The 26,128-nt window shown below is 35.0% G+C and overlaps 7 protein-coding genes and 2 long non-coding RNA genes across 13 annotated transcripts in view; 7 read left to right on the top strand and 2 right to left on the bottom strand.

The window, feature by feature from the left end:
* The first annotated feature begins 488 nt into the window (after positions 1–488).
* On the top strand, positions 489–2,931 carry LOC139817258 (odorant receptor 4-like). The gene is made up of 5 exons (XM_071785211.1): positions 489–1,419; positions 1,734–1,833; positions 1,959–2,069; positions 2,173–2,328; positions 2,403–2,931. The coding sequence occupies exons 1-5, from the start codon at positions 641–643 to the stop codon at positions 2,454–2,456; spliced, it is 1,200 nt and encodes a 399-aa protein (XP_071641312.1). The 5' UTR covers positions 489–640; the 3' UTR covers positions 2,457–2,931.
* Positions 2,932–3,072: 141 nt separating this feature from the next.
* LOC139817242 (odorant receptor 4-like) lies at positions 3,073–6,958 on the top strand. Of its 2 annotated transcripts, XM_071785174.1 has the most exons (5): positions 3,073–4,105; positions 4,285–4,384; positions 4,460–4,570; positions 4,784–4,939; positions 5,162–6,953. In XM_071785174.1, exons 1-5 carry the CDS (start codon positions 3,324–3,326, stop codon positions 5,213–5,215), a joined length of 1,203 nt encoding a protein of 400 aa, XP_071641275.1. In that variant the 5' UTR covers positions 3,073–3,323; the 3' UTR covers positions 5,216–6,953. The 2 variants fall into 2 exon arrangements, with proteins under 2 accessions (XP_071641275.1, XP_071641274.1); XM_071785173.1 differs by having other exon boundaries at positions 4,784–6,958.
* A 667-nt stretch (positions 6,959–7,625) lies between these two features.
* On the top strand, positions 7,626–12,747 carry LOC139817255 (odorant receptor 4-like). The gene is made up of 5 exons (XM_071785203.1): positions 7,626–8,864; positions 9,030–9,129; positions 9,204–9,314; positions 10,500–10,655; positions 10,882–12,747. Exons 1-5 carry the CDS (start codon positions 8,083–8,085, stop codon positions 10,933–10,935), a joined length of 1,203 nt encoding a protein of 400 aa, XP_071641304.1. The 5' UTR covers positions 7,626–8,082; the 3' UTR covers positions 10,936–12,747.
* LOC139817253 (odorant receptor 4-like) lies at positions 12,661–14,885 on the top strand. 3 transcript variants are annotated; one of them, XM_071785198.1, is made up of 6 exons: positions 12,661–12,773; positions 12,899–13,735; positions 13,903–14,002; positions 14,079–14,189; positions 14,363–14,518; positions 14,745–14,885. In XM_071785198.1, the coding sequence occupies exons 2-6, from the start codon at positions 12,954–12,956 to the stop codon at positions 14,796–14,798; spliced, it is 1,203 nt and encodes a 400-aa protein (XP_071641299.1). In that variant the 5' UTR covers positions 12,661–12,773; positions 12,899–12,953; the 3' UTR covers positions 14,799–14,885. The 3 variants fall into 3 exon arrangements, with proteins under 3 accessions (XP_071641299.1, XP_071641297.1, XP_071641300.1); XM_071785196.1 differs by lacking the exon at positions 12,661–12,773 and having other exon boundaries at positions 12,892–13,735; XM_071785199.1 differs by lacking the exons at positions 12,661–12,773; positions 14,079–14,189 and having other exon boundaries at positions 12,892–13,735.
* Positions 14,520–14,831, bottom strand: LOC139817277 (uncharacterized). The gene is made up of 2 exons (XR_011733179.1): positions 14,691–14,831; positions 14,520–14,570 (listed from the first exon to the last, which is right to left on the bottom strand). It is a non-coding gene; the product is annotated as an uncharacterized lncRNA (long non-coding RNA).
* Positions 14,886–16,293: 1,408 nt separating the features above from the next.
* LOC139817269 (odorant receptor 4-like) lies at positions 16,294–18,212 on the top strand. Its single transcript, XM_071785224.1, has 5 exons — positions 16,294–17,098; positions 17,234–17,333; positions 17,408–17,518; positions 17,687–17,842; positions 18,071–18,212. Exons 1-5 carry the CDS (start codon positions 16,302–16,304, stop codon positions 18,122–18,124), a joined length of 1,218 nt encoding a protein of 405 aa, XP_071641325.1. The 5' UTR covers positions 16,294–16,301; the 3' UTR covers positions 18,125–18,212.
* A 1,345-nt stretch (positions 18,213–19,557) lies between these two features.
* On the top strand, positions 19,558–23,048 carry LOC139817219 (odorant receptor 4-like). Of its 2 annotated transcripts, XM_071785129.1 has the most exons (5): positions 19,657–20,453; positions 20,619–20,718; positions 20,793–20,903; positions 21,078–21,233; positions 21,458–23,048. In XM_071785129.1, the coding sequence occupies exons 1-5, from the start codon at positions 19,657–19,659 to the stop codon at positions 21,509–21,511; spliced, it is 1,218 nt and encodes a 405-aa protein (XP_071641230.1). In that variant the 3' UTR covers positions 21,512–23,048. The 2 variants fall into 2 exon arrangements, with proteins under 2 accessions (XP_071641229.1, XP_071641230.1); XM_071785128.1 differs by lacking the exon at positions 21,458–23,048 and having other exon boundaries at positions 19,558–20,453; positions 21,078–21,257.
* Positions 20,455–26,128, bottom strand: part of LOC139817272 (uncharacterized) — a 213,164-nt gene continuing 207,490 nt past the window's right edge. Inside the window, exons 6-7 of the long non-coding RNA XR_011733172.1 lie at positions 21,178–21,283; positions 20,455–21,034 (exon numbers count right to left, since the gene is read on the bottom strand). This is a non-coding gene — a long non-coding RNA (uncharacterized lncRNA). The remainder of the gene's footprint in view (positions 21,035–21,177; positions 21,284–26,128) is intronic.
* LOC139817268 (odorant receptor 4-like) lies at positions 23,039–25,748 on the top strand. The gene is made up of 5 exons (XM_071785223.1): positions 23,039–23,835; positions 23,997–24,096; positions 24,171–24,281; positions 24,505–24,660; positions 24,872–25,748. The coding sequence occupies exons 1-5, from the start codon at positions 23,039–23,041 to the stop codon at positions 24,923–24,925; spliced, it is 1,218 nt and encodes a 405-aa protein (XP_071641324.1). The 3' UTR covers positions 24,926–25,748.

Here is a 26,128-nt window from a genome sequence, read left to right as displayed (position 1 = left end):
TCTTTGAGATAGACGTATCTATGGATTGTAACATATTGTTGAAAGATTTATTACCGATATTAAAAGTAACTAAAGTATATAAAAAATAAACAGTAGTATACATCAATTATAAAATACATAAGTATACAGTATCAATTGTAAAAAAAAATAATTAAATATTTAATACAGGAGGTATGTACACTGTAAAATAAAATATATAAATATTATTTGAAGTACAAAATATAAAAAAATGTTAATACATCATAAACATTTATTTTTTTACGAGTTTACAATATCTCTTTATACATTGCTGACGGAAAATTGTAAAGTTTAAGACCGCACCGCTACCACGAGAAAACTTTTTTCTCGGAACGTCAACCCTTTTGTAGTTTCCGGGAAATTCTTCCTCCATAATGTTGCAAAATAAAAATAGTCTCGCAATATCCCTCTCAAAGTTTCTACGCACGCGATATTAGCGATTTATTGTACGTGGCTTTGAGAGATTGTTTCAACCACGCAAGCGCGCGCGAGTCGCGAGTTCCCTTCTTCCCTTGAATCGAATCGCGGATCAACCGCGATCAGTCAGATCAGTGGCGAGTGAAACGCGCTCATCGTTTCATCGAACCTGCGTCGAGTCGCACACGGAATCCACGTGGAAAAGATGTTCGCCAACAAAAATTACAAACGCGACGTGGACCACGCTTTCGAGCTGAGCCGCTTCGTTTTTCGACTGCTGGGTATCTGGCCGTACGCGCGTACAAAGTCCCGCTTACCGGAGACCTTCGAGAGACTCGCGGTGGTCCTCGTTTCCTACATCCTCCTCATCTGCGAATTGATCCCGTCGATTCTGTACATGGCTGTCGTGCAAAAAGAGACCCGCGGCAGGCTGAAAGTCGTCGCCACCGTGATATACACGATAATGGCGATGGCCAAGTACGGCCAATTACTGTTCAGCAGGGATCGAGTGAGAGATTGTCTCGCGCAGGTCGAGGACGATTGGCGGGATGTCGAGTCGCGCGATCGCGACGTGATGATCGACAAGGCCAAAACTGGCAGGCGTTTGCTCATAATTTGCGCCATATTCATGTACACCTCTGGAGTGTCTTTCCGAACGGCCATACCGTTGTCTCGCGGAAAGATCGTCACCGCACAGAACGTCACGATCAGGCATCTACCGTGCCCGACTTACTTCGTTCTGTTCGACGTGCAGCTCAGCCCCGCTTACGAGATCGTGTTCCTCATGCAGTTCTTCTCGGGATTCGTCAAATGTACGATCACGACGGCGGTGTGCGGCCTCGCCGGTCTCTTCGTAATGCACATTTGCGCGCAGCTGGAGATACTGATGGCCCTGATGAACAATCTGGTAAACGAACGTGAATTTAAAAATGTGAACGAAAGATTGTTTGCCACAATTGTTAAGCATCAGATCAAAACGCGAAAGTAAGACAATCGTTGCATACGTATCTTTGGCGAATTTTTTTATTAATATTTTAATGTTTTTTAATTAAAATTCATAAAATATTTACGTGTTGCGTTACTATAATTATAATAGTACATATACAATAAGTTGTTCGATGAATAAGATTCTTTATATACAACGTACTTGGTTATTAATTATATCTATCTTCATTTTTGTGTAAAAATATCGAGAATTTTATTTATTACACGATTATCATATTTCTTTTTTCTTATGTATAAGAAAAATTTGTGTATAAATTAAAAAAAAATTATATTTTCTCTACATTGCATTTCAGTTTCTTGCAACTGGTGCAAAACACCATACAATATACAAGTCTATTGGAAGTTATTGGATGCACTATAATCGTATGCCTCATAGGATATTTTGTTATTATGGTGCGCAAAACATGATTATGTACTAACAATAATTTGAAGAATTTTGAATTAATATTGTACGATGCATACTAGGATGCACAATATACATGGGAACATACAATTAAATATAATGGTCAAATTTACAGGAATGGGAAGATAACAATGCAGTAGCTCTATGTTCATATCTCGTCGGACTCACATCGATCACTTTCAACATTTTCATTTTTTGCTTCATCGGTGAACAACTTTCGTCGAAGGTACATTATTATGTTATCGGAGTAATAATTAGCTTCTATTGGCTGACAATGTGAGCGTCATTATTTTAATTAATAATACGTATAACTTTATTAATTAAACCAGGGAGAAAAAGTAGCATTAACAGCATGCACATTGGAGTGGTACCGTCTTCCAGACACGAAAGCACGATCGCTGATATTAATCATGGTCATGTCGAATTCTCCGACGAAGCTCAGAGGAGGAAAGTTCATCGATCTTTCGTTCCGGACATTCGGCAACGTAAGTAACAATAATAACAATATGTTGGAAAAAATAAAATATATTTTTACGGAGATATTTTCCTTATATTTTAGGTCGTTAAGACGGCCGTAACGTACTTAAATCTTCTTCGCTCTGTTGTTGGCTAATAGTTCGTAGATGCAACGTAGTCTTTAAAGAAATATGTATAAATATGGCAAAGACATATTATTCCCGAACAGTAACATTTTTGTTAGAATATCTGTTGTAAAAAGAAATGATAGCCAGACGAAAGTTAAAATACGTAATGACGTTCATACAAACACGTAAAAACTTTTACTTACCGATCAACATTGTAACTTTGAGAAATACAAGTTGAAACAAAAACATCAGCAGAATCGCACATGATTGTTTCCCAGAGAATCAGAAAACTTGATCAATGCAACATTGAAGCACTTTCTATGGAAACGATTTGCAACTTTTATTTTCTGTTTCTCACGCAACTACAAGTTTACTTTCGTGCCACAGTAATTGTAGAATAAAATAAAACATAAGAATATCAATGTAATTTTAGCTTTATTTAATTTTCACTGACGTAATTAGAATTATAATATCAGAAATACAACATCATTACGTCAAAAACAATACGATTGTTGTTATATTGATTTCTAAGCAGTCTTTTGTACTACACGTAAGCGAAACCACTGCGGTCAACGTCCAACGGACGCAATCATGAGTTTTAATACAGGAAGAAAAGTTGAAAACGTCCAACAGACTATTCTTAGCTGCTTGAAAAAAAAAAAAAAATGTTCGACGTTGACGAATGGAAGCACTATTCGTGGAAAGCAATCCTGACCCTCGGAGAATAGTTTGACTTGGGAACTCTTCTGCTTTCGAACCCTCTTCTTCACGCAACATTAATCTTTAAGGCGCGCAAGCGCAAGCGGAGTACGAATTTACTTTATCGGCAGTTCTTATTTGCAGCGATCAGTCGCCATCCAGTTCACGTAAAGATTTCACGCAAAATCGACAAGAGCATGCTGCGCAACGAACATTACAAAGATGACATGATTTACATCACGCAATTGACGCGAAACGTTCTGAGCCTACTCGGGGTCTGGCCGGCGTATAACAGGAGAAGCTCCACCGGCGAACGAGTCTGGAAGTACTTCTTGATCTCGATGTCTTACATTCTTCTCTACTGCGTTCTGATTCCCGGCGCCTTTTTCTGGACAATCGAGAAAAGACCGCGCGTCCGAGTCCAAACGATCCCTCTGATGTTCTACGGCTTCATGGCCAGTGGTAAATACAGCAATCTGGTATTCCGCGAAAAGGATATCAGGCGCTGCTTGAAGCACATCGAGGAGGATTGGAGGATCGTTAATAGCGTGGAGGCGCGGCACATGATGATCGAATCTGCAAAGATCGGAATACGACTGGTGACACTTTGCGCGGTATTCATGTACGGCAGCGGGCTCTCCTTTCGATCGATCCTGCCGTTCGCCAAGGGAAAAATCGTCACCGCACAAAACATCACGATCAAACCTCTGCCTTGCCCGGCTTACTTCTATATCTTTGATATACAAGTTAGCCCCGCTTACGAGCTGATCTTCGCAATGCAATTTTTATCCGGGGTAGTCACTTATTCGATAACGATAGCTTTATGTGGCCTCGGGGCCGTCTTCGTGATGCACGCCTGTGGCCAGCTGAAGATTCTGGCGGATCTGATGAGAAATCTCGTCGAGGAGCAATGGCAGGAAAAACAGGACGTGAACAAGAAGCTGGCGAGAATGGTCGAACATCAAATAAGAATTCGAAGGTGAGAGTTTGAGAGTTTTTTTAATTTTTATTAAAACAACATATACATGAAGTGACTCACCGTCTATACAATAATGAAATATTCGCTAATCGATAATTCACATAATATACATGCAGACTGTAATTAATTTTATTTGTCCATTTTCTACATGTGTTGATTCGGTACCGTTGACATTCCAGTTTTTTACAATTGGTAGAAAATACTTTACAACAAGCGTGTCTAATAGAATTGATGGGGTGCACGATGATAGTATGCCTTCTAGGATATTTTATAATAATGGTTCGTAGTTTTATACATTTAAAAGTTTCAATAACAAAGCAAAGAAATGTTCTTGCGATAATGTAACGTTTATAGGAATGGGAAAATAGCAATTCGATAGCTATGTGCTCTTACTTTATAACAGTTACATCCCTGATGATAAATATGTTCATGTTTTGTTACACTGGCGAACAACTTAGTGTTCAGGTATGTTTGTCCATACCATTTCATAGAAAACATTACACATACGGTGATGATAATACAATTGGACATGTAGTTTATAATATATATGGTAATGCTATTTGTTGCTTAATACACGACAGTACTTGAGAAGATGTTATTGGAAATGTTTATAATATTTTTTAAATAATTTTTAAATTGGCGAAAATTTCTACACGTATTGGATAATATTAATAACAGGCAGAAAGAGTAGCTAGTACATCTTGCGAGCTCGAGTGGTACCGTCTTCCGGACAAGAAAGCGCGTGGGATCGTGCTGGTAATAATCATGTCGAATATGCCTACTAAGATTACCGCTGGGAAGATCATGGATCTATCTTTCAAGACGTACGGCGATGTAAGAACATACGTTCATTTGTTTCTTCAGCATTGTAACACTACGATTAATAACATTATTAAGTAGTTACATTTAACATTTTAATAAAATAGATATCACACATATACACACAAACACACAACATACAATCGAATACAACTTTCTAAATTTATCACACGCTTGTAAATTAAGAATATAATCGAAATAGTATATAAACTGTAGGATATTCTGCTTGTTTTTCAGGTCGTGAAGACAGCTGTGACATATTTTAATATGCTTCTAAAGATAGCCGACTGAACATTTATGATCTGCATCTCCACCTTCTCGTTGGAACTATGATTACAAACGCATCGTAATGGTAACATCGTATCGTGTGTGCTCGTGATATAGATGTGTCAAATACAGAACCATGGTATGATGTACATATATTTGAATATATTCTCGATTTAAATATATCTTCTCTATATAGAAGGGTGCGTGAGAAATTTTTGTTTCTCAGTAAAATTATACCTTAAAGTTTCATAAAATGCAGTTTAATAATTAATTAAGTTATGTAATTTTTTATTTTAAATTATTACTTTATCTCTTTATATAATCTATATATAAACTGCATCTATATTTTATTTCACGAGATAAAGAAGAGCACCCAGTAGAAAATAAGAGGTAACCGCAAATATAATTTCACAATTCGTCAATCACATATGTATATATAAAACCAATGCTGCTTTAAAAATCCGTTGATCTGTGCGTGCGTCTATATCTCGCAGGCGGATCGAAGTACTGCATTTAAGCTATTGCACATTAATTGTCAATTAACGTTCGCTCTTCAAAACTATAATCTAAGCTACATCATATTGATAACGCATTGTATGTGACATAAGCATGCGAAGAATACAAAATTCAGACATAATATTACTTGATTTTGATTTAAATATATATTCTTATTAATATAATTGATAAAACTACTTTTAAAATATCAAGCAGCTTTTCAATGTTATATGGTAAAAATAAGCTGTACAATAATAAGTATATATTTTATTTTGCTTCGTAACTATTACTGCTCTTGGAAATCCATCTTACCCGGCATTAAAATCTCCAAAACATTATGTACAGCATGGCACGCCGTCAAATATTATCTTAATAGAGCACTTTTTTAACTTTTACTAAATGCACTATACATTTTAATCGGGAAAATGATCACAAAACATAATATTATACTTATTGTTTGAGATATAATTACGTAATAATTATAAATCACAAATATGTTTGCATGCAATCCCTTCCAAAGTTCTTACACATACTTTATTCGTCCGATTAATGTGACTTTTTAGTTGTAATAGAGACTTTAGTACAATCAAAGGTAATTACTTTCCAGAAAATCAGAAAACTTTAATGTCGGAATAAAAACACCTTCCACGAAAATGATGTACCGCTTTCATTTTCATCTTTTCGTGCACCAAGTTTAACAAGTTTACTTTCAGACATTGTATAAGAACATAAACACATATTTAGCTTTATTTAATCCACTGACGTTATTAGAAATACCACGTCAGAAGCACGATAAAACCATCACGTCAGAATCATTATTGTTACATGTATTGATCTCTAAGCAAATCCAAGTATTACTGTAACTTTGTAATCGAAAATATTGCTGGCGGTCAACGTCCAACAGATGCAATCATAAGTTTTGATACAAGAAGAAAAGTTGAATCCAATCGACTGTTCTCAGTTGCTTGAAAAAATAATGTAGACGTTGACGACTGGGAGCGTTATTCGTGGAAGGCAATCCTGACCCTCGGTGAACAATCAAACAGGATTTCAATATTATAGAACAGAAATAAACTATACATTATGAGCAGTACCCTATTTTGAGTGCTGTAACTTTTACTATGTAAATGCACTGTACATTTTAATCGAGAAAATAATTATGATAATAAGCAACAAAATATACTATTAATTGTTTAAAAAAAAATTGTACGATGACTACAATTATATTTCCACAGATACTTTGCCTTATCAGTAACAGCATTTTGTTGATACATTACTATTACGCACTAGTGGACGTCGAACTGATGGGTTTCGAAAAAATTATTTGATTTGATATATTTCTTAGTATCACGCACGCTTAGCTTTTACTCTAGGATCACAATGACGAGGACGTGGACAAACTTCTAGTCCGGCTTTAACTTTTAATGCATCACTTTCCTAGAGTTTTGAAACAGCTCCAGCAAAACTAATTTTTTTTTGTTTGGAACAAAAGGGTTTAACTTCAAAACCCTCCCCAGGATACACCAGTGGCTATTATCAATAAGTTTTCATTACAAAAAGTTAACCCTTTCATTGCTTCCAACAGGGAAACTTTATGTTCTCTACGAAGAGGGAAAATCACAAACATGTTTGCATGCGATCCTTTTGAAAGTTTCTGTGCATATATTATCCATCCGATTGATGCGGCTTTTCAATTGCAAGTTTAACAGAGACTTCAGCGCAGTAAAAAGCAATTATTTTTCAAAGGATCTGAAAATTTAATTAATGTCGGAACAACACTCTTCTTGGAAACGGTTTATCACTTTCATTTTTAGATATTCGCGCAATTACAGGTTTAACAAGTTTTCCATATTACAAGTACTTGTCGCAGAATATAATACCGCGGCACCGTATACACTATACACGTATATAAATATACTTTTAGCTTTATTCAATTTATTAACGTCCTCAGAATCAAATTAGAAACACAACAATATCATCATGTCAGAAATACAATGATAGATGTTATATATATTGTTCTCTAAGCAAGTTGGAGTATTACTGTAACTTTAGAATCGAAAATATCGCTGGTGGTCAACGTCCAACAGATGCAATCATAAGTTTTAATACAGGAAGAAAAGTTGAAGCCAACAAACTATTCTTAGCCGCTTGAAAAAAAATGTACACGTTGACGAATAGAAGCGCAATTCGTGGAAAGCAATCCTGACCCTCGGTGAACAATTTGACTTGGAAACTCTCCTGCTTCCGAACTCTTTCTTTCACGCAACATTTTAATCCTTAATGCGCGCAAGCGCAAGCGGGCAACGAATTTACTTTATTGACAGTTCTTATTCGCAGCGATCAGTCGCCATCCAGTTTGCGTAGAGGTTTCACATAAGATCGACAAAAAAAAAAGAATGCTGATCAACGAGCATTATAAAGATGACGTGATTTTTATCACACATTTGACGCAAAACATTCTGAGGCTACTCGGGATCTGGCCGTCGTTTAATAAGAAAAGATCTAGCGGCGATAAAATTTGGAAGTACTTCTTGATCTCGTTCTCTAACATTCTTCTTTATTCCGTGCTTATTCCGGGTCTCTGTTTTTGGTTGATTGAGAAGAGAACACGTATCAGGATTCGAACGATTCCCCTGCTTATCTTCGTTTTCATGGCCTGTGGTAAATACAGTAGTATGGTTTTTCACGAAAGAGATATCATACGTTGCTTGAAGCACATCGAGGAAGATTATAAGACAGTTACCAGCGTGAAAGCACGAAACACGATGATCGAAACCGCGAAAATCGGAAGACGACTGGTCACACTTTGCGCGGTCTTCATGTACGGCAGCGGACTCTCCTTTCGATTGATCTTGCCGTTTGCCAAGGGAAAAATCGTCACTCCCCAAAATATCACGATCAAGCCTCTGCCTTGTCCGGCTTACTTTTATTTCTTTGATATACAAGTCAGCCCCACTTACGAGTTTATCTTTGCAATACAGATATTATCCGGGATAGTTACTTTCTCGATAACGACAGGTTTATGTGGCCTCGCGGCCGTCTTCGTGATGCACAGCTGTGGCCAGCTGAAGATTCTGGCGGATCTGATGATAAATCTGGTCGAAGAGCAATGGCAAGAGAAACGGGAAGTGGATAAGAAGCTGGCTAAAATGGTCGAACATCAAATAAGAATTCGAAGGTAAGAGTCTAGAACTTTTAGTTTTTATTAGAACCATCAGTAATTCAACGTCTGTAATACTTGATTATTTGCTAATCGGTAATTAACATCATATACATGCAGAATGTAGTTAATTCTATTTTTTCATTTCCTCAATGTGTTGATTCAATATCATCGACATTGCAGTTTTTTACGATTGGTAGAAAATACATTGCAACAAGCGTGTTTAATAGAATTGATGGGATGTACGATGATAGTGTGCCTTTTAGGATATTTTATAATAATGGTTTGTAATTTTATACACTCGAAAAATTCAATAAACAGAACAAAAAGAAATGTCCAATAATGTAACATTTATAGGAATGGGAAAATAGTAATACGATAGCTATGTGCTCCTACTTCTCATCAGTTACATCCATGATGATAAATATGTTCTTGTTTTGTTACACTGGTGAACAACTTACCGTTCAGGTACTATACGTACAGTGATAGTAAATAATAATACGTGATAATACTTTGTTTTACGCGCGCGTCATACAAGATGAGGAGACCGGGGCGAAGTCGGCCCCGGGGCGGATTCGTTTTTGCAATTATCTCGAAATCTGTATGTTGTATGAACTCGCCATTAATACTGTAAGCGCGACTTATGGTGCCAACGTAACCAACGGAGTTTAGTGAGGTTATGTGCCATATTGTGATTCTTATCGAAGCAAAAGTGTTTTCGCAGGTCAAAAGTAAAATTTCTTCCGCGTCGAAAGTTTGTAATATCTTAAGTATTATTGTCTCTCCGAATCTTAAAGTAAGTGATTCTAAAGAGTAATGCATGCTGAACACGAATCCAGTGCAGTTTTTTTATCTTCATTAATTTTTATTATTTTATAAGCGACCAAACCTAAAACATGTGTGTGCGTAGTGATTCTAAAGAGTAATGCATGCTGAACACGAAAATCCAGTGCAGTTTCTTTATTTTCATTAATTTCTATTATTTTATAAGCGACCAAACCTAAAACTTGTGTGTTCGGGGCGAAGTTGTTTCCAAGCCAAAACGAAGTCAAGAAAGCTAAATAATATGTGCTGCGTATGATCGCAGATAACAGAAAACAGAGCCGATGAAAAACAGTGCATTTCGTGCAGGCGTAAAACACACGAGTGCGTGCGCTCGTCAGACTCTGTTTTTACATGCTTTAACTGTTAGCAAAAAAGAAAATTGATTTTCTTGAAATTATTTTCCGCTTTCCATTTTTCTACTAAAAAACAGTGAATTAAAGTGTATTCTATTATTTTTTATGATCAAAATTATGTATCTTTATTTAAAATCCAGTCCGAGAATGAAGACACGACTCCGCCCCGGGAATTTTGACTTTTCGATTTTTGCACCTTTGTCGTTTTTACTCTATACCGGTTGAACAAAGCGACGTAAACCAAAAATGCCTATATAAATTTTGTAGCCAAGGGTTCATTCTTTACAATGGTATACTATATTTCACTAAAATGATTTATTTTGTCGTTAAAAATTGGCACCGAAAAAAAGGGCCGACTTTGCCCCGGTCTCCCCTACTTGAGAAGATATTCCTGGAAATTGTTTTATAATATTCTTAAAGCGATGTTTATATCTGCGGAAATTTTGCTTCACGAATTTCATGATATTAATAACAGGCAGAGAAAGTAGCTAGAACATCTTGCGTGCTTGAATGGTATCGTCTTCCGACCAAGGAAGCGCGTGGGATCGTGCTTGTAGTAATCATGTCGAACTTGCCCATGAAGATCACTGCTGGAAAAATCATGGATCTGTCATTCAAGACATATGGCGATGTAAGAACATGTGTCCAAAAGTATTTATTTATTTTTTCAGGAATCAGCAACACTAGAATTAAATACATTATAGAGTGTGATTATATTTATCTTTGTAATATAATAGACACCCACATATACATAATTCAAGTACGACTTTCTTAATGAATCTCTCGTGCCAATTTTAACAAACCTAATGTATGAAATAGTATGTAAATAATTGCAGGATATTATGCTTATTTTACAGGTCGTGAAGACAGCTGTGACATATTTTAATATGCTTTTAAATGTAGTTGACTGAACATTTCTGATCTCTATCTTCATCTTTTCGTCGGAATTATGACTACAAACGCATCATAATGCTTATACGTACACGCATTGTGTATGCTCGTATAGATGTGTCCAATACAGAAACATGGTATGATGTACATGTACCTACATTTAAATATATGCTCGATAAATATATAAAATTTCTTTTATATAGAAGTGTGTATAAGAAATTTTTGTTTCTCAGTACGGTAAAGTTATATACATGTATAAAAATTTCATAAAGTGCAGTTTGATAATTAATTAAATTATGTAATTACTAATTTATATTTTATATAAACTGCAATTATACGAAATGAATAAAAGTATCCAGTAAAAACTAAGAAAACTAGAAATATAACTTCATATTTATATCAATCACATATATGCCAAGTTATTTGGTGCTTCATATGCTTGTTGATTTCGACTGTTGAGTACGACTGTAATTTACAAACAAATCAAAATATCGTATATAATTAGAATTATTACACATTAACTATTGGTCAACATTTTTTGAAACTACAATCTAAACAGCGTATCGGTAACATAAGCATGTGAAAAATACAATAATTCGACGCGATATACATAATATATACGACGTGATCTTGATTTGACTATTTCTTTATATAATTAATTGCATAATTTTTCTCGCAAAGTATCAAACAGGATTTCAATATTATACAACAAAAATAAGCTATACAGTAAGCAATACTCTATTTTGAGTGCTGTAACTTTTACTATATAAATGTACATTTTAATCGAGAGAATAATACCATGATGATAAGCAATAAAATATACTATTTATTGTTTAAAATAAAATTGGTCGATGACTACAGTTATACAATATTTCTACAGATACTCTGCCTAATCAATAACAGCATTTTGTTGATTCTTTGGTATTGTGCACTAGTGGATGTTTGAAAGGTTTCGGAAAAATTATTTGATTTGATATTTTTCTTAGTATCTTGCATGCTTAGCTTTTACTCTAAGATAACAATGACGAGGACGTGGAGAAACTTCCAGTCCTGCTTTAACTTTTAATGCATCACTTTCCTAGAGTTTTGAAACAGCTTCAGCAAAACTAATTTTTTTCATTTGGAACAAAGGGGTTTAACTTCAAAACCTTTCCTAGAATACACCAGTGGCTATTATCAATAAGTTTTCATTACAAAAAGTTAACCCTTTCATTGCTTCCAACAGGAAAACTTTATGTTCTTTACGAAGAGGGAAAATCACAAACATATCTGCGTGCGATCCCTTCGAAAGTTTCTGTGCATATATTATCCATCCGATTGATGTGGCTTTTCAATTGCAAGTTTAACAGAGACTACAGTGCAGTCAAAAGCATTTATTTTCCAATAGATCTGAAAGTTTAATTAATGTCGAAACAACACTCTTCTTGGAAACGGTTTATCACTTTTATTTTTAGATATTCGCGCAATTACAGGTTTAACAAGTTTTCCATATTACAAGTACTTGTCGCAGAATATAATACCGCGGCACCGTATACACTATACACAAATATAAATATACTTTTATCTTTATTTAATTTATTAACGTCCTCAGAATTAAATTAGAAACACAACAAAATCATCATGTCAGAAATACGATGATAGATGTTATATATATTGTTCTCTAAGCAAGTCGGAATAGGTATCACTGTACTATATGTAATCGAAACTATTGCTGGCGGTCAACGTCCAACAGATACAATCATAAGATTTAATACAGGAAGGAAAGTTGAAGCCAACAGACTATTCTTAGCTGCTTGAAAAAAAAATGTACACGTTGACGAATAAAAGCGCAATTCGTGGAAAGCAATCCTGACCCTCGGTGAACAGTTTGATTTGAAAACTCTCTTGCTTCCGAACTCTTTCTTTCACGCAACATTTTAATTCTTAATGCGCGCAAGCGCAAGCGGGCAACGAATTTACTTTATTGACAGTTCTTATTCGCAGCGATCAGTCGCCATCCAGCTTGCGTAGAGGTTTCACACAAGATCGACAAAAAAGAATGCTGATCAACGAGCATTATAAAGACGACATGATTTTTATCACACATTTGACGCGACACGTTCTGAGCGTGTTCGGAGTCTGGCCGGTATATAACAGGAGAAGATCTACCGGCGAAACAATTTGGAAATACATCTTGATCTCGATCTGTAACATTCTTCTTTATTCCGTATTTATTCCGAGTCTCTGTTTTTGGTTGATTGAGAAGAGAACACGTATCAGGATTCGAACAATTCCTGTGCTTATCTTCGGTTTTATGGCCAGTAGTAAATACAGTAGTATGGTTTTTCACGAAAGAGATATCATACGTTGTTTGAAGCACATGGAGGAAGATTATAAGACAGTTACCAGCGTGAAAGCACGAAACACGATGATCGAGTCCGCGAAGATCGGAAGACGTCTGGTCACACTTTGCGCGGTCTTCATGTATGGCAGTGGATTTTTCTTTCGATTGATCTTGCCGTTTGCCAAGGGAAAAATCGTCACTCCACAAAATATCACGATCAGGCCTCTGCCTTGCCCGGCTTACTTTTATTTTTTTGATATACAAGTCAGTCCTACTTACGAACTTATCTTTGCAATACAGATATTAAACGGGATAGTTTCTTTCTCGATAACGACAGGTTTATGTGGCCTCGCGGCCGTTTTCGTGATGCACGCCTGTGGCCAGCTGAAGATTCTGACGGATCTGATGATAAATCTCGTCGAAGAGCAATGGCAAGAGAAACGGGAAGTGGATAAGAAGTTGGCTGAAATGGTCGAACATCAAATAAGAATTCGAAGGTAAAAGTCTGGAACTTTTAGTTTTTATTAGAACCATTAGTAATTACTAACGTCTGTAATATTTAATTATTTGCCAATTGGTAATTAACATTATATACATGCAGAATGTAGTTAATTCTATTTTTTCATTTCCTGAATGTGTTGATTCAATACCATCGACATTTCAGTTTTTTACAATTGGTAGAAAATACATTGCAACAAGCGTGTCTAATAGAATTGATGGGATGTACAATGATAGTGTGCCTTTTCGGGTATATTATAATAATGGTTTGTAATTTTATACAATCGAAAAATTTAATAAACGGAACAAAAAGAAATTTCCAATATAATGTAACATTTATAGGAATGGGAAAATAGTAATACGATATCTATGTGCTCCTACATTACATTATTTGCATCCATGATGATAAATATGTTCATGTTTTGTTACACTGGTGAACAACTTACTGTTCAGGTACTATACGTACAGTATAGTAAATAATAATAAATGATAATGCTTTGTTTATTACGCGCGCGTCATACAAGATAATACTTGAGAAGATATTGAAAATTGTTCTATGATAATCTTAAAGCGATGTTTATATCTGCGGAAGTTTTGCTTCACGAATTTCATGATATTAATAACAGGCAGAAAAAGTAGCTAGAACATCTTGCATGCTCGAATGGTATCGTCTTCCGACCAAGGAAGCGCGTGGGATCGTGCTTGTAGTAATCATGTCAAACTTGCCCATGAAGATCACTGCTGGAAAAATCATGGATCTGTCATTCAAGACATATGGCGATGTAAGAACATGTGTCCAAAAGTATATATTTATTTTTTCAGGAATCAGCAACACTAGAATTAAATACATTATGAAGTGTGATTATATTTATCTTTGTAATATAATAGACACCCACACATACATGAATCAAATACGACTTTCTTAATGAATCTCTCGTGCCAATTTTAACCAACCTAATGGATGAAATAGTACGTAAATAATTGCAGGATATTATGCTTGTTTTACAGGTCGTGAAGACAGCTGTGACATATTTTAATATGCTTCTAAAGGTAGTTGACTAAACATTTCTGATCTCCATCTACACCTTCTCGTCGGAAGTATGACTACAAACGCATCATAACGGCTATACGTACACGTATCGTGTATGCTCGAGATAGATGTGTCCAAAAGAAGTATAGTATGATATACATGTATCTATATTTAAATATATAATATCGATAAATATATAAAATTTCCTCTATATAGAAGTGTGCGTAAGAAATTTTTTTTTCTACACGGAAAAACTATACATTAAAGTTTCATAAAATGCAGATTATTAATTAATTAACTTAAGCAGTTATTATTTTATCTTCTTATGTAAACTGCATCTACATTTCGTTTCACGAGATGAAGAAGAGCACTCAGTAGAAATTTGGAAATAATCGAAAATATAATGTCACATTCATCAATCACATATGTATACATATATACAAAACTAATGCTGCTTAATTAATCTGATGTGCGATTATACCTCACGGGAGGGTCAAAGTATCGTATGATATAACACGAGTTATAACACAATAATTATCAATTAAAATTTACTCTTCAAAACCACAATCTAAACTACATATTGTGTGGATAACAGTGCATCGTACGTAACGTAAGCATGCGAGAAATACAAGAATCAGACGATAAGCATAAAACATATCACCTGATTTTTATTTGAATATATCCTTATTTAATTAGTTGCATAATATTTCTTTTTTTTAAATATCATGCAGCTATTCAATGTAATATGTTGGAAATGAGTCGTACAATAAGAAATATTCTACTTCGCTTCGTAACTATTACTGCATTTGGAAAATCATCTCACACGGTATTAAAATCTCCAAAACACTAGCACGGCACGCAGTCAACTATTATCTTAAATGGAGAACTGTCACTTACTAAATCTACTATACACTTTAATTGAGAGAATAATCCTGATGATAGTAAAAATACATCAGTTTATTGCTTGAAATATAATTGCGTGATAATTAGAATTATTTTTCCACAGTTACGCTGCTAAATAAAAAGTAGCGCTTTGCTTATATATTGCTATTATCAGTAAAATCTTATAAAACGAAAATAATTTTATTGCTTCCAACAGAAAAACTATTTGTCCTTTACGAAAGAGAAAAGTCAGAAATCCCTTCGAAACTTTCTAATGTAGCTTTTCAGTTGCAAGTTGTAACAGAGACTTCAGTACAATCAAAAGCGATTACTTGCCAGAGAATAGGAAAACTTGATTAAAACCGGCATACAGGATTTAATACAGGAAGGAAAGTTGAATCCAATCGACTATTCTTAGTTGTTTGAAAAAAATGTACACGTTGACGAATAGAAGCGCAATTTGTGGAAAGCAATCCTAACCCTCGGTGAACAGTTTGACTTGAAAACTCTCCTGCTTCCGAACCCTTTCTTTCACGCAACGTTTTAAATCCTTAATGCGCGCAAGCGCAAGCGAGCAACGAATTTACTTTATTGACAGTTCTTATTCCCAGCGATCAGTCGCCATCCAGCTTGCATACAGATTTTACAGAAAAATGGTTGACAAAAGAATGCTGATCACCGAGCATTATAAAGACGACGTGATTTTTATCACACATTTGACGCGACACGTTCTGAGCGTACTCGGAGTCTGGCCGGTGTATAACAAAAGAAGATCTACCGGCGAAACAATTTGGAAATACATCTTGATCTCGATCTGTAACATTCTTCTTTATTCCGTACTAATTCCGGGTGTCTGTTTTTGGTTGATTGAGAAAAGAACACGTATCAGGCTTCGAACGATCCCTCTGCTTCTCTACGGTATCATGGCCTGTAGTAAATACAGTAGTATGGTCTTTCACGAAAGAGATATCATACGTTGTTTGAAGCACATCGAGGAAGATTATAAGACAGTTGCCAGCGTGAAAGCACGAAACACGATGATCAAAACCGCGAAAATTGGAAGACGACTGGTCACACTTTGCGCGGTCTTCATGTACGGCAGCGGACTCTCCTTTCGATTGATCTTGCCGTTTGCCAAGGGAAAAATTGTCACTCCCCAAAATATCACGATCAGGCCTCTGCCTTGCCCGGCTTATTTTTATTTCTTTGATATACAAGTCAGCCCCACTTACGAGTTTATCTTTGCAATACAGATATTATCCGGGATAGTTACTTTCGCGATAACGACAGGTTTATGTGGCCTCGCGGCCGTCTTCGTGATGCACAGCTGTGGCCAGCTGAAGATTCTGGCGGATCTGATGATAAATCTGGTCGAGGAGCAAGGGCAAGAGAAACGGGAAGTGAATAAGAAGCTGGCTAAAATGGTCGAACATCAAATAAGAATTCGAAGGTAAGAGTCTGAAACTTTTAGTTTCTATTAGAACCATCTATTTGCTAATCGGTAATTAACATTATATACATGCAGAATGTAGTTAATTCTATTTTTTCATTTCCTGAATGTGTTGATTAACCATCGACATTTCAGTTTTTTACAATTGGTAGAAAATACATTGCAACAAGCGTGTCTAATAGAATTGATGGGATGTACAATGATAGTGTGCCTTTTCGGATATTTTATAATAATGGTTTGTAATGTTATACACTCGAAAAATTCAATAAACGGAACAAAAAAAAATGTCCAATAATGTAACATTTATAGGAATGGGAAAATAGTAATACGATAGCTATGTGCTCCTACTTTACATCATTTACATCCATGATGATAAATATGTTCATGTTTTGTTACACTGGTGAACAACTTACCGTTCAGGTACTATACGTACAGTATAGTAAATAATAATACATGATAATGCTTTGCTTTACGCGCGCGTCATACGAGATAATACTTGAGAAGATATTGCTTGAAATCGTCCTATAATATTCTTAAAGCGATGTTTATTACAATTTTGCTTCACGAATTTCATGATATTAATGACAGGCAGAAAAAGTAGCTAGAACATCTTGCGTGCTCGAATGGTATCGTCTTCCCACCGAAGAAGCGCGTGGCATTGTGCTTGTAGTAATCATGTCGAACTTGCCCATGAAGATTACTGCTGGAAAAATCATGGATCTATCATTCAAGACATATGGCGATGTAAGAACATGTGTCCAAAAGTATTTATTTATTTTTTCAGGAATCAGCAACACTAGAATTAAATACATTATAAAGTGTGATTATATTTATCTTTGTAATATATAATAGACACCCACACATACATGAATCAAATACGACTTTCTTAATGAATCTCTCGTTCTATTTTTAACAAACCTAATGGATGAAATAGTATGTAAATAATTGCAGGATATTATATTTGTTTTACAGGTCGTGAAGACAGCTGTGACATATTTTAATATGCTTTTAAAGGTAGTTGACTAAACATTTCTGATCTCCATCTTCACCTTAATCTCATCGGAATTATGAGTACAAACGCATCAAAATGGCTATACACACACATATCGTGTATGCTCGTGATAGATGTGTCCAATACAGAAGCATGGTATGATATACATATAGTTAATATTTAAACATATAATATCGATAAATATATAAAATTTCTTCTATATAGAAGTGTGCGTAAGAAATTTTTGTTTTTCAACACGGACAAACTATACATTAAAGTTTCATAAAATGCAGATTAATAATTAATTAATTTATGCAGTTATTATTTTATCTTTTTATATAAATTGCATCTACATTTCGTTTCAAGAGATGAAGAAGAGCACCCAGTAGACATTTACAAATAATCGAAAATATAATTTTACATTCATCGATCACATATGTATACATATATATAAAGCTAATGCTGCTTCAAAAATTAATCTGATGTGCGATTATATCTCACGGACGGTTCAAAGTATCGTATGATGTAACTCGAGCTATAACACATTAATTTATCAATTAAAATTTACTCTTTAAAACCACAATCTAAACTACATATTGTATGGATGACTTTGCATCGTACGTAACGTAAGCATGCGAGAAATACAAAAATCAGACGATAAGCATAAAATATATCACCTGATTTTTATTTAAATATATCCTTATATAATTAGTTGCATAATATTTTTTTTTTAAATATTATGCAGCTATTCAGTGTAATATGTTGGAAATGAGTTGTATGTACAATAAGAAATATTCTACTTTGCTTCGTATAACTATTACTACACTTGGAAAACCATCTCACGCGGTATTAAAATCTCCATAACACTAGCATGGCACGCTTTCAACTATTATCTTAAATGGAGAACTGTCTCTCTTACTAAATCTACTATACATTTTAATCGAGAGAATGATCCTGATGATAGTAAAAATACATCAGTTTATTGCTTGAAATATAATTGCGTGATAATTAGAATGATTTTTCCACAGTTACTTTGCTAAATAAAAAATAGCGCTTTGCTTATATATTGCTATTATCAGTAAAATCTTATAAAACGAAAATATATTTATTGCTTCCAACAGAAAAACTATTTACGAAAGAGAAAAGTCAGAAATGATTGCATGCAATCCCTTCGAAACTTTCTAATATAGCTTTTCAGTTGCAAGTTGTAACAGAGACTTCAGTACAATCAAAAGCGATTACTTGCCAGAGAATCGGAAAACTTGATTAAAACCGGCATACAGGGTTTAATACAGGAAGAAAAGTTGATTCCAATCGACTATTCTTAGCTGTTTGAAAAAAATGTACACGTTGACGAATGGGAATGATATATTCGTAGAAATAAGTAGTCCTGACCCTCGGTGAACAGTTTGACTTGAAAACTCTCCTGCTTCCGAACTCTTTCTTTCACGCAACGTTTTAATTTTTAATGCGCGCAAGCGCAAGCGAGCAACAAATTTACTTTATTGACAGTTCTTATTCCCAGCGATCAGTCGCCATCCAGCTTGCATACAGATTTCACAGAAGAATGGTTGACAAAAGAATGCTGATCACCGAGCATTATAAAGACGACGTGATTTTTATCACACATTTGACGCGACACGTTCTGAGCGTACTCGGAGTCTGGCCGGTGTATAACAGGAGAAGATCTACCAGCGAAACAATTTGGAAATACATCTTGATCTCGATCTGTAACATTCTTCTTTATTCCGTACTTATTCCGGGTGTCTGTTTTTGGTTGATTGAGAAGAGAACACGTATCAGGTTTCGAACAATCCCTCTGCTTCTCTACGGTTTTATGGCCGGTAGTAAATACAGTAGTATGGTTTTTCACGAAAGAGATATCATACGTTGTTTGAAGCACATCGAGGAAGATTATAAGACAGTTACCAGTGTGAAAGCACGAAACACGATGATCGAAACCGCGAAAATCGGAAGACGACTGGTCACACTTTGCGCGGTCTTCATGTACGCCAGCGGACTCTCCTTTCGATTGATCTTGCCGTTTGCCAAGGGAAAAATCGTCACTCCACAAAATATCACGATCAGGCCTCTGCCTTGCCCGGCTTACTTTTATTTCTTTGACATACAAGTCAGCCCCACTTACGAGTTTATCTTTGCAATACAGATATTATCCGGGATAGTTACTTATACGATAACGACAGGTTTATGTGGCCTCGCGGCCGTCTTCGTGATGCACGGCTGTGGCCAGCTGAAGATTCTGGCGGATCTGATGATAAATCTGGTCGAGGAGCAATGGCAAGAAAAACGGGAAGTGGATAAGAAGCTGGCTAAAATGGTCGAACATCAAATAAGAATTCGAAGGTAAGAGTCTGGAACTTTTAGTTTTTGTTAGAACCATCAATAATTCAACGTCTGTAATACTTGATTATTTGCTAATCGGTAATTAACATCATATACATGCAGAATGTAGTTAATTCTATCTTTTCATTTTCTGAATGTGTTGATTCAATACCATCGACATTTCAGTTTTTTACGAATGGTAGAAAATACATTGCAACAAGCGTGTCTAATAAAATTGATGGGAGGTACGATAATAGTGTGCCTTTTAGGATATTTTATAATAATGGTTTGTAATTTTATACACTCAAAAAATTCAATAAACGGAACAAAAAGAAATGTTTAAAAATGAAACATTTATAGGAATGGGAAAATAGTAATACGATAGCTATGTGCTCCTACTTCTCATCAATTACATCCGAGATGATAAATGTGTTCTTGTTTTGTTACACTGGTGAACAACTTACCGTTCAGGTACTATACGTACAGTACAGTAAATAATAATACATGATAATGCTTCGTTTTACGCGCGTGTCATACAAGATAGTACTTGAGAAGATATTGCTGGTAATCGTTCTGTAATATTCTTAAAGCGATGTTTATATCTGCGGAAATTTTGCTTCATGAATTTCATGATATTAATAACAGGCAGAAAAAGTAGCTAGAACATCTTGCGTGCTCGAATGGTATCGTCTTCCCACCAAGGAAGCGCGTGGGATCGTGCTTGTAGTAATCATGTCGAACTTGCCCATGAAGATCACTGCTGGGAATATCATGGATCTGTCATTCAAGACATATGGCGATGTAAGAACATGTGTCCAAAAGTAAATTTATTTTTTCAGGAATCAGCAACACTAGAATTAAATACATTATGGAGTGTGATTATGTTTATCTTTGTAATATTATAGACACCCACACGTACATGAATCAAGTACGACTTTCTTAATGAATCTCTCGTGCCAATTTGAACAAACCTAATGGATGAAATAGTATGTAAATAATTGCAGGATATTATGCTTGTCTTATAGGTCGTGAAGACAGCTGTGACGTATTTGAATATGCTTTTAAAGGTAGTTGACTAAACATTTCTGATCTCCATCTTCACTTTCTCGGAATTATGACTACAAACGCATCATAATGACTATACGTACACGTATTGTGTATGCTCGTGATAGATATGTCCAATACAAAAGCATGGTATGATATACATATATCTATATTTAAATATGTAATATCGATAAATATATAAAATTTCTTCTATATAGAAGTGTGCGTAAGAAATTTTTGTATTTCAACACGAAAAAACTATATAATAAAGTTTCATAGAATGCAGATTAATTTAACTTATGCAGCTATTATTTTATCTTTTTATATAAACTGCATCTACATTTCGCTTCACGAGATGAAAAAGAGCACCAGTAGAAATATCGGAATAATCGAAAATATAATTTCACATTCATCAATCACATGTATATAAAACATATACATATATATAAAACTAATGCTGCTTTAAAAATTAATCTCATTTGCGATTATATCTCACGGGCGGGTCAAAGTATCGTATGATGTAACTCAAGCTATAACACATTAATTATCAATTGAAATTTACTCTTCAAAACCACAATCTGAACTACATATTGTATGGATAACATTGCATCGTACGTAACGTAAGCATGCGAGAAATACAAAAATCAGACAATAAGCATAAATATGTCACCTAATTTTTATTTGAATATATCCTTATATATAATTAGTTGCATAATATTTTTTTTTTTTTAATATCATGCAGCTATTCAATGTAATATGTTGGAAATGAGTCGTACAATAAGAAATATTCTACTTTGCTTCGTAACTGTTATTGCACTTGAAAAACCATCTCACGCGGTATCAAAATCTTCAAAACACTAGCATGGCACGCGGTCAATTATTATTTTAAATGAAGAACTGTCACCTTTACTAAATGTACTATACATTTTAATCGAGAGAATGATCATGATGAAAGTAAAAATACATTAGTTTATTGCTTGAAATATAATTGCGTGATAATTAGAATGATTTTTCCACAGTTATTCTGCTAAATAAAAAGTAGCGTTTTGCTTATATATTGCTATTATCAGTAAAATCTTATGAAACGAAAATAATTTCATTGCTTCTAACAGAAAAACTATTTGTCTTTTACGAAGAAGAAAAGTCAGAAATGTTTGCATGCAATCCCTTCGAAACTTTCTAATGTAGCTTTTCAGTTGCAAGTTGTAACAGAGACTTTAGTACAATCAAAAGCGATTACTTGCCAGAGAATCGGAAAACTTGATTAAAACCGGCATACAGGATTTAATACAGGAAGGAAAGTTGAATCCAATCGACTATTCTTAGTTGTTTGAAAAAAAATGTACACGTTAACGAATAGAAGCGCAATTCGTGAATAGCAATCCTGACCCTCGGTGAACAGTTTGACTTGAAAACTCTCCTGCTTCCGAACCCTTTCTTTCACGCAACGTTTTAAATCTTTAATGCGCGCAAGCGCAAGCGAGCAACGAATTTACTTTATTGACAGTTCTTATTCGCAGCGATCAGTCGTCATCCAGCTTGCATACAGATTTCACAGAATAATGGTTGACAAAAGAATGCTGATCACCGAGCATTATAAAGACGACGTGATTTTTATCACACATTTGACGCGACACGTTCTGAGCGTACTCGGAGTCTGGCCGGTGTATAACAGGAAAAGATCTACCGGCGAAACAATTTGGAAATACATCTTGATCTCGATCTGTAACATTCTTCTTTATTCCGTACTTATTCCGGGTGTCTGTTTTTGGTTGATTGAGAAGAGAACACGCATCAGGGTTCGAACGATTCCTCTGCTTCTCTACGGTTTCATGGCCGGTAGTAAATACAGCAGTATGGTTTTTCATGAAAGAGATATCATACGTTGTTTGAAGCACATCGAGGAAGATTATAAAACAGTTACCAGCGCGAGATCACGAGACGCGATGATCGAGTCCGCGAAGATCGGAAGACGTCTGGTCACACTTTGCGCTGTTTTCCTGTACAGCAGCGGGCTCTCCTTTCGATTGATCCTGCCGTTTGCCAAGGGAAAAATCGTCACTGCGCAAAATATTACGATCAGACCTCTGCCCTGCCCGGCTTACTTTTTTTCCCTCAATGCACAAGTCAGCCCCATTTATGAATTTATCTTTGCAATACAGATATTATCCGGGGTAGTTACTACCTCGATAGCGACAGGTTTATGTGGTCTTGGTGCTGTCTTCGTGATGCACGCCTGCGGCCAGTTACAGATCTTGGTGTATCTGATGAGAAATCTCGTCGAGGAGCAATGGCAAGAGAAACAAGAAGTGAATAGGAAGCTAGCTAAAATGGTTGCACATCAATTAAGAATTCGAAGGTAAGAGTCTGGGACTTTTTATTAAATCCACTAATACGAAAATTAACTTAACGTCAGTAATAATTAATTATTCTGTAATTAACATTATATATATGCAGAATGTAGTTAATTCTATTTTCTCATTTCCGGAATGTGTTGATTCAGTATCATCGACATTTCAGTTTTTTACAATTGGTAGAGAATACTTTACAACAAGCGTGTCTAATAGAATTGACGGGATGCACGATGCTAGCGTGCCTTTTAGGATATTTTATAATAATGGTTCGTAATTATATATACTCGAAAAATTCAATAAACGGAACAAGAAGAAATGTCCAATAATGTAACATTTATAGGAATGGGAAAATAGTAATACGATGGCTATGTGCTCTTACTTCACATCAGTTATATCCATGATGATAAATATGTTTATGTTTTGTTACACTGGTGAACAACTTACCGTTCAGGTGTGTTATTATTGGTGTATTATTATTTTCAGGAAAGAATTATATTATGCAATATTAATATATGTTATATTTATAGTGTATATAATATATGATAATGCTATTTGTTTTTCAATACAAGACAGTATTTGAGCAGATATTGTTGGAAATGTTTCTATAATGTTCTTAAAGTGATGTTTAAATCTATGAAAATTTTGCTTTATGAGTTCTATAATATTAATAACAGGCAGAAAAAGTAGCTAGAACATCTTGCGTGCTCGAGTGGTATCGTCTTCCGAATAAGGAAGCACGGGGGATCATCCTTATAGTAATCATGTCAAATATGCCCGTCAAGATTACTGCTGGCAAGATCATGGATCTATCATTTAAGACATATGGCGATGTAAGAATTTATGTTCAAAAGCATTCGTTTATTTTTTGCGGAAATCAGCACAAAAACTAACAATACAATTAATAACGTTATCTAGTGGGTATTATTATCATCATAATGGATCAATCAAAGAACTCTTCTTAATCAATCTATTGTACTAGGTGAAAGAAATCATAACGAAATAATTAGGAAATAACTGCGAGATATTATGCTCGTTTTTTAGGTCGTGAAGACAACTCTTACGTATTTCAACATGCTTCTAAATCTAACTAAATGAATGGTTCTGCTATAATATTCAACTTGAAACTACGACTACGAACTCATCATAGAGATAACAATGCTTGGTATGATGTATATATATAGATTGCTTAAATATATTCTTGTTTTTTATATATTTCTATTATATAGAAACGTGCGTGAAGAATTTTTGTTTTTTAGTACAGTTTAACGGTACATTAAAATTTTACAGAAAGCAGTTCATTCATTAATTAAGTTGTGCAATTACTATTTTGTCATTCTATATAAGCCATATGATTATTTCATTGCAAGATGAATAAAGGCATCCAGTAAAAATTAAGAAATAACCAAACATATAATTTTATATTTATCAGTCACATAAATACAAAAACAATGTTGCTTTATATCCGGTAACTATTGCACGTGATTGTAGTACGCGAGCAGATTGAAATATCATATGATGTAACTAGAAAACATAAATTGTCAATCAACGTTCGTTCTTCGTAACTAGCTAAGTTAAATGCATCGGTAACATTGCAATGTGTGAAAAAAATACGACGTGATCTGTGTGTGAATATGTTTCAATATCATCGATTGCATAACTTTTCTTGATTTAAAGTATCAAGCAGCATTTCAGTATATGATATAAATGAGCTGTGCAATAAGCTTTATTCTATTTTGCTCCGAAATCTTTACCGCACGTGAAAGTCCAACCGCGGTATTAAAATTTCCAAAGCATTAGCATGGCACGCATCAAATATTATTCTATACGTACAGCACCACTGTAACTCTTAGCATCTAATTTCACTGTACATTATAATAAAAGATATAAAGATAGTCACAACGATATAATCAACAAACAATATTGTTTGAGATATATTGACGTGGTAAAGTACGGTTACTTTTCCACGGATACTCTGCCAAGTCAAGAACAGCGTTTTGCTTGCATTGCTATTATAAGTTTTCTTTACGAAACGTTGACTTTTTCCTAGCTGGCAGGAAAAAACTTTTTGTTCCTTTCCCCATGAAAGAAAATCAAATAGATCTGCACGCAACCCCTTCGAAAGTTTCTCTACGCATACATTAGCCATCTGCTTGACGTGGCTTTTCAGTCCCCTTGATACGCAGGCGCACGTGAATTATGAATTACGTTTGTACTCAGCGAAGGATACTGTACGCTGCTGCGATCAGTGACGAACAGACACGGTTCGCATCGGTATCGTGCGTTACAGAAGTGTTTCCA

This window comes from Temnothorax longispinosus, chromosome 8, assembly GCF_030848805.1.
Source record: "Temnothorax longispinosus isolate EJ_2023e chromosome 8, Tlon_JGU_v1, whole genome shotgun sequence".
Lineage (NCBI taxonomy): Eukaryota > Metazoa > Arthropoda > Insecta > Hymenoptera > Formicidae > Temnothorax > Temnothorax longispinosus.
This window is presented reverse-complemented; position numbering and strand designations above follow the sequence as displayed.

What these genes read in the sequence shown, in the direction of transcription:
- LOC139817268 (XM_071785223.1), top strand. Translation starts at nt 23,039, where the DNA reads ATGGTTGACAAAAGAATGCTGATCACCGAGCATTATAAAGACGACGTG. An exon ending in CATCAATTAAGAATTCGAAG is followed by an intron (nt 23,836 to 23,996) that starts GTAAGAGTCTGG and finishes TCGACATTTCAG; the next exon opens with TTTTTTACAATTGGTAGAGA. An exon ending in CATTTAAGACATATGGCGAT is followed by an intron (nt 24,661 to 24,871) that starts GTAAGAATTTAT and finishes CTCGTTTTTTAG; the next exon opens with GTCGTGAAGACAACTCTTAC.
- LOC139817255 (XM_071785203.1), top strand. Translation starts at nt 8,083, where the DNA reads ATGCTGATCAACGAGCATTATAAAGATGACGTGATTTTTATCACACAT. An exon ending in TAGGATATTTTATAATAATG is followed by an intron (nt 9,130 to 9,203) that starts GTTTGTAATTTT and finishes TAACATTTATAG; the next exon opens with GAATGGGAAAATAGTAATAC. An exon ending in CATTCAAGACATATGGCGAT is followed by an intron (nt 10,656 to 10,881) that starts GTAAGAACATGT and finishes CTTATTTTACAG; the next exon opens with GTCGTGAAGACAGCTGTGAC.
- LOC139817269 (XM_071785224.1), top strand. Translation starts at nt 16,302, where the DNA reads ATGGTTGACAAAAGAATGCTGATCACCGAGCATTATAAAGACGACGTG. An exon ending in CATCAAATAAGAATTCGAAG is followed by an intron (nt 17,099 to 17,233) that starts GTAAGAGTCTGA and finishes TCGACATTTCAG; the next exon opens with TTTTTTACAATTGGTAGAAA. An exon ending in TCGGATATTTTATAATAATG is followed by an intron (nt 17,334 to 17,407) that starts GTTTGTAATGTT and finishes TAACATTTATAG; the next exon opens with GAATGGGAAAATAGTAATAC.
- LOC139817258 (XM_071785211.1), top strand. Translation starts at nt 641, where the DNA reads ATGTTCGCCAACAAAAATTACAAACGCGACGTGGACCACGCTTTCGAG. An exon ending in GTGAACAACTTTCGTCGAAG is followed by an intron (nt 2,070 to 2,172) that starts GTACATTATTAT and finishes TAATTAAACCAG; the next exon opens with GGAGAAAAAGTAGCATTAAC. An exon ending in CGTTCCGGACATTCGGCAAC is followed by an intron (nt 2,329 to 2,402) that starts GTAAGTAACAAT and finishes CTTATATTTTAG; the next exon opens with GTCGTTAAGACGGCCGTAAC.
- LOC139817219 (XM_071785128.1), top strand. Translation starts at nt 19,558, where the DNA reads ATGCGCGCAAGCGCAAGCGAGCAACAAATTTACTTTATTGACAGTTCT. An exon ending in TAGGATATTTTATAATAATG is followed by an intron (nt 20,719 to 20,792) that starts GTTTGTAATTTT and finishes AAACATTTATAG; the next exon opens with GAATGGGAAAATAGTAATAC. An exon ending in GTGAACAACTTACCGTTCAG is followed by an intron (nt 20,904 to 21,077) that starts GTACTATACGTA and finishes TATTAATAACAG; the next exon opens with GCAGAAAAAGTAGCTAGAAC.
- LOC139817253 (XM_071785198.1), top strand. Translation starts at nt 12,954, where the DNA reads ATGCTGATCAACGAGCATTATAAAGACGACATGATTTTTATCACACAT. An exon ending in GTGAACAACTTACTGTTCAG is followed by an intron (nt 14,190 to 14,362) that starts GTACTATACGTA and finishes TATTAATAACAG; the next exon opens with GCAGAAAAAGTAGCTAGAAC. An exon ending in CATTCAAGACATATGGCGAT is followed by an intron (nt 14,519 to 14,744) that starts GTAAGAACATGT and finishes CTTGTTTTACAG; the next exon opens with GTCGTGAAGACAGCTGTGAC.
- LOC139817242 (XM_071785173.1), top strand. Translation starts at nt 3,324, where the DNA reads ATGCTGCGCAACGAACATTACAAAGATGACATGATTTACATCACGCAA. An exon ending in CATCAAATAAGAATTCGAAG is followed by an intron (nt 4,106 to 4,284) that starts GTGAGAGTTTGA and finishes TTGACATTCCAG; the next exon opens with TTTTTTACAATTGGTAGAAA. An exon ending in TAGGATATTTTATAATAATG is followed by an intron (nt 4,385 to 4,459) that starts GTTCGTAGTTTT and finishes TAACGTTTATAG; the next exon opens with GAATGGGAAAATAGCAATTC.